The sequence below is a fragment of the Anguilla rostrata genome, chromosome 15 (assembly GCF_018555375.3).
Source record: "Anguilla rostrata isolate EN2019 chromosome 15, ASM1855537v3, whole genome shotgun sequence".
Lineage (NCBI taxonomy): Eukaryota > Metazoa > Chordata > Actinopteri > Anguilliformes > Anguillidae > Anguilla > Anguilla rostrata.
The window spans coordinates 25742217-25754021 of record NC_057947.1 but is presented as its reverse complement, the minus strand read 5'-3'; the positions used below and the strand labels follow the sequence as shown (position 1 = coordinate 25754021).

At 41.8% G+C, this 11805-nt stretch overlaps 1 protein-coding gene across 6 annotated transcripts in view; it reads left to right on the top strand.

Moving 5' to 3' along the window:
• Positions 1–1119: 1119 nt before the first annotated feature.
• The window catches only part of LOC135241397 (paraspeckle component 1-like), a 51486-nt gene continuing 40800 nt past the window's right edge, over positions 1120–11805 (top strand). For 2 of the 6 annotated variants that reach the window (XM_064311738.1, XM_064311737.1), the window contains exons 1-6: positions 1123–1665; positions 6399–6700; positions 8200–8295; positions 8853–9049; positions 9379–9463; positions 9690–9795. In XM_064311738.1, the coding sequence (XP_064167808.1) occupies positions 1294–1665; positions 6399–6700; positions 8200–8295; positions 8853–9049; positions 9379–9463; positions 9690–9795 (1158 nt within the window). In that variant the 5' untranslated portion in view covers positions 1123–1293. Of the gene's footprint in view, positions 1666–6398; positions 6701–8199; positions 8296–8852; positions 9050–9378; positions 9464–9689; positions 9796–11805 lie in introns of all 6 variants that reach the window. The other 4 variants (XR_010325988.1, XM_064311735.1, XM_064311736.1 and 1 more) reach the window with 3 other exon arrangements.

The following is an 11805-nucleotide window of genomic DNA, read 5'->3' as shown; positions in this document are numbered from 1 at the left end:
GCAGGAATAAAAATCACTTAACACAATTAGATAGGCTATCCCGCCGGGACCCCTCCCAAATTCCCGTCTTGACTCGTGTCATCGCTTGTGCCCTGCGTGAGCATGGTGATTACTACATGGATTGCCCAGTGTTTTACATTATTTTAAAATGATTGCTATACTGTTGTCTGGGCTGTTGTATACCCACAGCCATGTTTTTCCAATTCTGTGTTTTTATGGCAATGTATCTGCCAACCGTTGTCAGTGTGTTTCGCCTGTTAAAATACAATAGTCTAGTATTTTATTCACTGCAGAATCTACACCACCACCACCACCCCAACATACACAAATTAAGACGGGAGGGTGGGGCGATATGTTTAGAACAACTGAGCAAACTGAATGGTACGTCGAGGGATGCGTGAACCGCAAACCAAAAATCAAAGAACACTAATTTTGGAAAAAATCGGAAAAACATCGAATGAAGTAGGGGGCTGAAAAAAATTAAGCAGTAGCTATATTGTTTTCACATAAGGTTCTCATCTGTTTGCCCCGTCTAGTGGTAAATGCTAGGCACTACAGATCAAATGCAGTACAGGCATACCGTTTAAGTGTGGCTGTACTGAAATTCGCAAACGCAAGAAAATACAGAAACACCTTTATTGAACCATGACGTAATTATAATTGTATTTAGTAACTAGGCTTACTTGGTAAAAATGTATAATCCCAAAATCCCATTCGACTCTTAAATCCAGTCCAAGGACACTAGACAAGAGCCACACTCATTGTGACAGTGGAATGGTCTTTACTACTGCTTTCTTTTAGCGAATTATTTCATTAGAGTAGAATTTAATATTTTTGTATTTGCACTCTAGTAACATCCCAAGGATTGTAACAACTAGTCCTACTAAATGGTCTGTATGGTCCCGCCATTGTTTGACATTTAACATAGACATAGATGTATACCACGGATTAAAGTTATGATCAAATTTGTTGAAAACACTGTGGCAAACTATGTATTGTGGTTTTACCTAACGCACCTATACATTAAATTTACTGTGTGAAATGAGTTCAATCCGGTTCAAACTGATCCGTAACCGTCTACTGAAGATATTTCCCAAGGTACGAGTTGATGACGTAGTAGTTGCCGCAGAGAAACACGTACCGTTCAAACGCCATTTTGAAAAACAGGCACCTTTAACTCGTTTTTCCAGAGGAGCAGTACACCAGCATATTTGCTCTTCCGTGAACGTTACTTTCAGTTCGCCTGAAATATATTTTATATTCTTAATTTAATAACTCCGAAATATCGTGTAAATGGCTAACATGGCTAACCGAAATCTTAAACAGGTTAATATACACAACAGCGCTCCGTCACCCAGACCCCATAGCACCAGTCGCAATTCGGAGTCGCCTGCCGCCGAACAAGGGCCAAAGATGGAGGGACCAACAACGTCAACTACCGATTCCATTTCTGACTCTGGCGCTGGTGAGCCACTGGAGATGACTCTTGACTTAAAAGGCTTCAGGAAACCAGGAGAGAAAACGTTTACTCAGCGCTGCAGGTTGTTTGTGGGTAATCTCCCAACTGACTTGACGGGGGAGGATTTCAAAAAGCTCTTTTCAAAATATGGAGAAGCCAACGAAGTGTTCATCAACAGAGACCGGGGATTCGGATTCATCCGGCTGGTATGCTTTTCTTTTTTTCCTGAATTTGCGGACCGTTGCATTTAATATAATGTTTGCACGGTTGGGCTGGAATTGAGTTTTCGAGTGATAACTAGCTAGATACGAAGACGTCGGTAGCCTAGCTAGCTCGCTAGCAAGGTTAACTGTCCAGGATGATTAGGTGCCAGGCCATCTAATTAGCATTCGAAAAGCGAATGGAGGGCTGATAACAGAGTCGATGATACCTTTAAAATGTAACAAATTATGGCAAATTGGTTGTATGAGTTGCTTGAACAATTAGCTAGCACTCAAGCATACAATGTCGCATCAGGATTAGCAGCGCACACGCTGGTTGAAAGCGCGAGACGAGCTTTTTGGCTAACGTCCCGTACCAATGGTTTATAAGAAGTATATACAGTTTACAAAAATGTGCTTTTTAAAATTTATTCGGGAGCTATTGCTGACTTTACTGCTAGTTTTGTGAATTAGCCTTGTTTGTCATGCACTAGGGGCAACACGTTGATTGAAAAAAGGTATTCCTGTGTGTAAGAAACGCAGAGTCGTCTGCCATCTGTCACCCCGAGGTGTGCCTTAAATTAAATAAAAATATCTGTCCACCTCTAAAATGGGAAGTTTATGGCTGCAGTATTATAATTAAAATGTGGCTAAAGAACCTATTATTGATCTCATGTTGCAGCGTCTTTACCTGTTCCGTGCCCCCATTGTCATTCATTGTTTTAATAATACAATTAATTAAAAAATAATAAAAGCATTTCTACACAGGATAGCACTGTGACCTTATGGCAGGATTAAATCCTCCGTGTGTCCGTGCTGAGTATGAAGGGGCAGAAGTGGACTTGTATAATTACCTAGGGAAGACTTTCAGTATGGTCACCTGCCCCATCGGTATTGACTGTGGTGCGAGTTGTCCTTTTGTCTCTGCTGTGGCTTAATTTGCGAAATACAAAGTGGGATTGGATCCTCTCAGTGCAGCTGAGAGCAGGGTTTTATTTAGATGTTGGCTATTTGCTCCAGCATGTTGTTGAAAGATGATGTAGGATACAGTGCCCAGTGCTTTTAACCACTATCATGGTGCCTTTAGAGCTCCAATGGTTGCAAATATGTGCTGGTCACCCACGTTGACAGCATCAGAAAAACAACACATTACCGCGATAGTGGCTTTGTGACCAAGTTCCGTTGTGGCGTGAAAAAATTATGCTTCTCTTTCCCTGAACAAAGAAGGGTGTTAATCTGCACAAAACTACTGTAGTCGTAACCATATTGTAGCTAAAGTCATCATTGCACAAATGTGTCAAGTTAAATGTGTCAAATTCTTGGTTTACTTACAGCAGTTGCAGTGAGGTCTTTGTTGTATCAACCAAAAAACATGTTTTTTTTGTGTACTGCTAGAAGGTGTAGTGAAAATCATTGTATGACAGGTGTCATATAGAAATCTGATGTCATGGGAAACTGAAATATTCTTCAGAATTATGACGATGTAGAATCCAGCCGCAGTGAAAGGAAAGATTTACCTTTGCAACATTTGATGTCAGTTTCAACTGGTATTTAAGATGTTACAGTGCAAAAAAGGTTACATATTGTAAATTAGTTTATATGACTGATCATGTTTGTGTGTTTACCTATGCAATGAAAAATGTCTCAGTGATTTGAATATGTTTATCTAAATGTGAGGGACAAATGTTTGTTCATATTAACCATTATAGGTCTTGAAATTTGATCACATTGATCTGTGGGGTCGCTTTTTATGATGGACAGATCAGTATTGCCTGATGTGTATTGCCTTTCTTTCTTTAATCATATGATGCTGTCGTAAACATCCAAACTTCAGAGGCCATGTGAAATGCCTCCAGGGGAAAAAACATCACTGGTGATATCTATTGGGTGTTGATTAGACAGCCAGTAGATGTCATTAGTCCACTATGACTGGGAGTCTGCAGTAGTAGATCACAATAGTTTAAATCTAGCAGAAGTGCTTGGATTACTACTGTGTTTGCAACCCAAATCTACTCACCAGGTTTCTGCTGGTTACGCGTTATTAAAGTACTCCTTCAGATGCATTAAAAAATATTTTATATTCAATAATAATTTGTTTAATATGGTTTTTTCCAGCAAAAATGTTCAATGAACTGTTGAAAAGGGCTTAGTAGCGTATCTACACCTTTGCCTTCATTGCGAATGCCAGAAGCTATGAATATGCAAATTGGCAAAGCTTGCTGCTGTGGTCCTGGGATGTGTAGTAGGAATGGCATCTGGATTCAAAATAAATTTCTTTGTCACTGTCACAGTGGCAGTTCAGCCAGCCTGTAATAAAAATGTCAGCGTTTCCTTCCCTCCTGTGCAGATTTCTCCGTATGTCAATCTGAGTTAGTATTGTTTCTTGCTGTTATAGCTTTAATACACAATGCAAATTCAGTTTTGATGATTGTTTGAGCATGTCTTAATAAAACCTCTCTGATACATACAACTTAATAATTGGTAGGCCTATCTTAAGTCATTCTTTTTATAGGCCATATAGTAAATTTTAAGCTCATTAGTTGATCATTATTAATCCATAAATGGCATAAATGGGTGCTGACAATCTATTAAAGGAATTGCACAAAATTTGCATGCCTAGTGGGAACATAGCTTGCTGCGTTTGTGGTGTGGAAACATAGCTTGCTTTGTAGTGTGGGAACATTGCTTGCTGTGTTCATAACATAGCTTTCTCTGTTTGTAGTCTGGGAACATAGCTTGCTCTGTTTGCAGTCTGGGAGTAAAATAAAAAAAATTTCACTTGCAAAATGTAAGGCAAATAATGTTGCTCAGATGAATGTGGTGCAAGATTGAACTTTTGGCATATCGTCTATTTAACAAAGTGGCCTGCCACTTTAAGCACCGGTAGCTAAGTCAGTGCAGTCACCTGCTCTTTTTGCTCACAGTGATATTAGGGATTAGATATGAGATCTAAAAACTTAGTATGTGTAGGCGTCATGTAGGCGTCACACGGAGAGCAAAATGCGTTGTTCATATCCTAGCTTGGTTGTTTGTAGTCTGAGAACATACACTACCTTTACAAATGTATGTGGACACCTGAACATCACACCCATATGTACTTGTTGAACATCTAATTCCAAAACCATGGGCATTAATATGGAGTTGGACCCCCCTTTGCTGCTGTAACAGCCTCCACTCTTCTGGGAAGGCTTTCTGGTAGATTTTGGAGCATAGCTGCAGGATTCGCTTCCATTCAGCAACAAGAGCATTAGTGAGTTTGGGCATTAGGCCTGGTTTGCAGTCGGTATTCCAATTCAGCCCAAAGGTGTTTGATGGGGTAGAGGTCAGGGCTCTGAACAGGCCAGTCAGGTTCTTCCCCACCAAACTCCGCAAACCATTTTTTTATGTGCATGGGGGCATTGTCATTCTGAAACTGGAAAGGGCTTCCCCATACTGCTGCCACAAAGTTGGAAGCGCACAATTCTCTAGAATGTCATTGTATGCTGTGTCATTAAGGTTTTCCTTCAGTGGAACTAAGGGGCCTAGCCCAAACCAGGAAAAACAGCCCCAGACTACGCATTTCCACTGCTCCATTGTCCAATCGTGGTGTGCTTTACACCACTCCAGCCAACTCTTGGCATTGCGGATGGTGATCTTTGGCTTATGTGTAGCTTCTCAGCCATGGAAACCCATTTCAAAAAGCTCTTGACAAACAGTTCTTGTGCTGATGTTGTTTCCATTGGTAGTTTGGTATGCTGTAGTGAGTGTTGCAACCGAGGACAGATGATTTTATGTGCTACACGCTTCAGCACTCAACGGTCCCGTTCTGTGAGCTTGTGTCGCCTGCTGCTTCGTGGCTGTGCTGTTGTTGCTCCTTTGCTTTTCCACTTCACAATAACAGCACTTACAGGTGACTGGAGCAGCTCTAGCAGGGCAAAAATTAGACAAACTGACTTGGTGGAAAGGTGGAATCCTATGACAGTGCCCCGTTGAAAGTCACTGAGCTCTTCAGTACGGTCTGTTCTACTGCCAGTGTTTGTCAATGGAGATTACATAGCTGTATGCTTTTTATGCACCCGTTAGCAATGGACGTGGCTGAAATAGCCAAAACCACTAATTAGAAGGGGTGTACACATACATTTGGTAATGTAGTGTATGTTGCTGTTTTTGTAGTTTGAGAACATAGCTTGCTGTGTTTGTTGTCTGGGAACATAGCTTGCTGTGTTTGTAGTCTGCGAAGATAGCTTGCTGTGTTAATTGTGTGGGAATGTAGCTTGCTGTGTTCATAGTCTGAGGAAGGAAATGTTGATCATGTTAAAAGTTTATTTACAGTTTGGGTGACAGCAGTACATTTAGATTTATGCAGCTCGCAATCAAACAGCAAGCTAGTTTATCCAGCACATTCAGGATTGTGCAGTTCTCAAATTTGGTATTTGCAGGCTATGTGGACATGTGAATGAAGTGAATCCTATTGGATGACTATATTTGTAAAATTATTTTGCTGACATTATTATTGTGATTTATGGGGCTCAGCTCAGATTTGTGCAGTATCTTAACTTGTGATACTGAATAACATTGAAAGTTGAGATGAGTCTGTCAGTTAGGGGGTTGTGGTACGTCATTGATCATCACTGTTCCAAAAAATGAACCTCCTTGATGACATTACTGTAATGTGAATGCATTGTGATTGTGTAGAATACCGTTTTAGGGACTCCATAGTCCATTCTTGAATGAGTAATTTTACATTTGGCTGTGTGCAGGAAACCAGGATGCTGGCGGAGATCGCGAAAGCTGAGCTGGACGGAACCGTCATGAGGAACCGTCCAATCCGGATCCGCTTCGCCACCCACGGTTCAGCGCTGACGGTGCGCAATCTTTCCCAGACGGTGTCCAACGAGCTTCTGGAGCAGGCTTTCTCCCAGTTTGGACCCGTGGAAAGGGCCATTGTCGTGGTTGATGACCGTGGCAGACCGACTGGCAAAGGATTCGTGGAGTTTGCTTCGAAACCTGCTGCCCGCAAGGCCTTGGAGCGCTGTGGGGATGGGGCCCTTCTGCTGACAACGTAAGCGGCAAAAAAATCCCCACTGTCTAGCGTGGCAGCCCCTGTCTAATGCTGTGGCCCCCGTCTAATGCTGTGGCCCCTGCTAGTGCTGTGGCCTCATTTTGCCTGCCGCTGGAACGTTTTTCCCCCCCAGAACAATTAAAGAGAACCCATCACTAATAAAAAATAAAATATTATTAAAATGTAGTTAATTTAGCCTCAGTTCTATCATTAGGTAGCACACTTCGTCTGTTTCCATTGATGACTTCCTGTATCATCCTATTTGTTGGCTATGTTGAATTTACTGGGGATTATTTTTGGATATTTGAATATACCAGGAGGGTGTGACTTATGGTCTCTCTTACCGCTACATAGTTTCTGTGCTTTTCCTGCTATTGAGGTAGAGAACTGGATGATGCTTTGGACCTGGTTGCGTGGAAGATGGAGAAGCATTTGAAATCATTTATCATTTTCTGAAGAATCAGAAAGGGTTCCGCTGTTAGCCACTCATTGGCCAGCTTGCTTGCCGGGTGAATTACCCGTTATAATGGGGGAGGAAATGTACGTGTGTGTAAATACTTTACATTAATGCATTTCAGACTAAATTAATCTCTTTGCTAGCTAGATGTTTAATTAAATAGCGAAGACGTGCTAATCAAATTGGCATGATGGAAGTCTCCTGCTAAGCCAGCTGCGCTACAAGTGTCTATTCCTTCACACTGTGTGCTGAAGAGCTAGGCCGGGGTACAGCTCCTGCCATTTTATTTCATTTTGCCGGAACAAATCCCCTCATTGCTAGGCGTAAGTGCTGGAGGCTGAAGAAACATCTTCCATTGAATGGGGGGGATTGAATTAAGCAAACGCACATAAAGGCACAAATAAAGATTTTAAATGACACTGAATTTGCATTTAATGATTTGGCTGGCTTAGTGATGAAAAGAACCTGCTGCTTAAAAATGGTACAAAATTTATATAATTTTCCCCTCAGTTTTTCATAATATAATTTGTATAATATGATTATTATAGAGATGGAAAGCCCTCTCCAATAAACTTACAGTGAAATATAATTTTGTGAAGAAACTTTAGCATGAATACTTAATGTGAGCTGGGCAGTGTTGAAAGGAACAGAACCTTAATAAGCAGGCATGTGGTATTTTAATGTGCCCCTGCTTATGTTCTTTGGAGTAGACTGTCTCGGGGACAGGCAGCTAAAGTAAGAGCATCAATTGAAATGATGAAGTTGGGGTTTGAAAAGTCTGTACATGTAGCTTGTCAGCTTGATGGCAACTTTCTGTCTGAATTCAGCAGGCTACTTATTTTACAGGACCTCCATTCCTGAAGGTTTCCGATTTGGAGATAGTCTTGCTGTAATATCTAGCATGAATTGACCATTCTGGTTTGCGGACTAGATAGATTGTGGTCCTAGATGGAAGGGTCATTTAGGTTTAATATGAAATAGAATGTGCACATAGGGTATGTAGCGAAGGTTCAGACTGAGAACTGTGACTGTTCCCTTTCAGGTCACCCCGTCCTGCTATTGTTGAGCCAACAGAGCAGTTTGATGATGAAGACGGCCTACCCGAAAAGTTGCTGCAGAAATCTGCACAATATCACAAGTAAGCCTATTACTTATTTGGGAAATTACAATAATTGGGCTGACATGAACATAAATCACAGTAATGTCTGATTGTGCTTTATTAAATATATTTTGTTTATTTTTGATATGTGGAATTCATTTCAGGTTGCTGTTTTAATACTATGATCTTGCATCTGGAGTAGTGTGAACACGAGTAATATTTGAGCGTGTGTAATGCAGTTGTAAGAAATTGTCTGCATGCTTTATTTTCTGTCTCTATTCACACACAACTTAATTTTTGCCAAATCACTGTCCTGATGTGTCCTGTCCTCATGTTTGTGTGCTCTGATCCTCTACTGTTACTCTGTATTCCATTTGGTTGCTCTGATCCTCTACTGTTACTCAGTGTTCCGTGTGTGTGATCTGATTCTCTGCTGTTACTCAGTGTTCCGTTTATTCGTTCTAATTCTCTACTTACTGATTCTCTGGTTACTCCTTGTTCTGTGCTCATAATCACACCATCCCTTCTGCGGAATAGTGGGATTAAAAAGGTGGCATGTGAGTCTGCTTGTGACGGCAGTAATGTGTGCTTTTCAGGGAGAGGGAGCAGCCCCCACGCTTTGCCCAGCCGGGCACCTTTGAGTTTGAGTACTCCTCTCGCTGGAAGGCCCTGGATGAGATGGAGAAGCAGCAGCGTGATCAGGTGGACCGGAATATCCGCGAGGCCAAGCAGAAACTGGAGGCCGAGATGGAGGCCGCACGACACGAGCATCAGCTCATGATGATGAGACAAGGTATATACAGCATGTTCTACACCTGATTCCTATACAGCACTATAGAGCTTCGCCTGATTCATATACAGCACCATAGAGCTTCACCTGAGTCATGAACAGCACCATAGAGCTTCACTGATTCATATACAGCACCATTAAGCTTAACCTAATTCATAAACAGCACTATAGAGCGTCACCTGATTCATAAACAGCACCATGAGGCTACGCTAACTTCACATATGCCTTTTCTCAGCTGCAACTGATTCCCTGTTTTTGGACTCATATTGTGGAATGAGCGGAATTGTTTTATTTTCTCTTGTGACGATGTGTTTCTTTGGTCTTTGCCATAGATCTAATGAGGCGTCAGGAGGAGCTGAGACGTTTGGAAGAGCTGAGGAACCAGGAGCTTCAGAAGCGGAAGCACATAGAAATGAGGTACACAAAGGATACATCTAACCAGTTCAGTGGGAATGTTAGGTGGGCTGGGGGACAGTGCAGCTAAAAAAGTGCATTGCGCATGTGCATTGTGCATGTAAAAGTGAAGCCGTTGCATTTCAAGCCTTAATTGTTCAGAATGGCGGAATTATTGAATGCTCAAATTCCCTCAAACTGTGAGTATGTTAGTGTCCTGACCATTGCCATGCGGCTGGCCTCCCCACAGGCACGAGGAGGAGAGGAGGAGGCGGGAGGAGGAAATGATGCGCCATCGGGAGCAGGAGGAGATGAGACGGCAACCGGACGGGTACAAGCCTAACTACATGGACAGCGTGAGTACAGCGCAAACTCTCCTTACCGTTCCCACCTCACTGAGGGATCACCTGTGCATTCACAACCATTAGAGCTCACACTTACAACGGCACGAACGCCTGTCTGTTTCTGTCACGAGTCCTTAGGGGCGGGGTCCGTTTCTGAATGACGCTTTTTTATTTTTACTATTCACGTGCATATATTTTGCGTACCATTTGTGCATTTTTGTTGTTTTTGTTAAATACAAACGGTATAAAGGGGTTTTCAAAATGCAGAATTATGGGTTTACCGAAACGGCACAGGCATGATATGCCAAGATACGACAAAGAACAACTGCCAAAAGTGCGTTTTTTCTATTCTTCAGAGTGGCAAGTTTGTCAAAGAGAAACTGAACCAAGTTAGCAGAATCTGTGGGTGAAGCCACTCTGTCTGTAGCTCATTCTAATAGGAATTCGGGAACCCGTTTTTGTTCTCGTGGAGCGACATCTCTTTTATTTTTTGTGCTTTAGTTTGGCAGAAATGCTAGCAAGGCTGCAGTGACTTCCCCTTCTCTGCGTTAGCCGAGCTTGGCTAGAGCATTTATCGTCTCGCAGCGGCCTGTAACGTACTGAACATGGCATGTATACAAAACTGATCCTGGCCCTACAAAATGTCACTGCAAAACACCGTCTTGTTTACAGCATGCACTGAGATCCTTTGTCCTGTTATAACATTTTACCATGCTAATTGCAAAAACTGTTCTTCATATTGGTTCAGAAGAAAGGCTCTGTAGTGCTTGCAGTTATTGTGTGGAATGTGGGCAGGCATTTGGTTATTCTGGCTCCTTAAAATATCCTCTGCATCTTTAAACGACTCTGATCTGAGCAGCAAATGTTGTCTATTCTGTGTGCATTCAGTTCTTCTGAAGGCTGCTCTCTGTGTTCTGCTTTACTGAATGTAACTCCTTTAATTCCGTTTTTGTACCCTGATGTAAATTCCTCTGAAGATGGTGGATCATTATGGATTATTTAAAAATAGGACAGTAATAGTTGGTGATAGAATATTCTAAAAAAGGTGCTATATATTTTCCCAAATAGTAATGTGATGTCAAACAATGTCAGACTGTTCAATTAATCCCCACCCGTTAACTGATTTAGGTTCTATCATTCTTGAGTTATGCAAACAAACCAGAAGATTCATGCTTCGCACGTCATACTTTTGACAGCTTGCAAATGGCAGCATCAAAGTTATAGACACAAAAGGAGTCTCCCTTAAAAGTCTCCCTGGTTGATAATGTTCCATGATGATTCCTATGACTGGGTTTCCATCAGAAAGCAGCCTTTGGAGATGGCTAATATGTCCGCTAACTGCTGCCCTAAATCAATGAACAGCAGGTGCTTATGTTGCGTTACTGTTAAGCTGGGAGGTCGGAGGCACCCTGCTCACTAGCCGACTGCTGCTCCCCTTTCAGTGTTCCCTAACTGATGCTGTGACTTATCACGAGAACCGTTCCTCAGTCAACTCACAATCTGACCAGTGTGTATTTCTACCTGTTGCTTGTCTTTGACAGTAGTTTTCAGTCTCACTGAAATGGGTGCACATGCATTCATTTCTTCTAACATTTCAACACAGGTTGTAATGTTTTTATTTTTAGAGCATAAGTAGTTTTATTTATTTATTTTTTACTCAGAGCTGTCAACTACGGCTACACAACTCTTCTTATGGTATGAGTGTATGTTCATTAGATCTTATTTTCTGTTCACAATTCTGATTTTAACATCATAGTGAACTGTGACCGAACTTCACAGTTGTTATCGAAATTCTGCAGGTTATTGGGGGAAGGTTTCCAGGGTTAGGTATTGAAAACTCTTTCATAATGGGTAGGTTCACACAGCAAAGAGCTCTGCAATGGCACATATATGTATGGGTGCTATATGCTGAGGTGCAATAGTAGCACTGTAATGTTTGGGTGAAAAGGGTGTCTGTTTTTTGCGGGTGCGTTTTGCAATTTAGTACCCTCAGTGGGGCACAAGGGTCTGTAATGTATTGAA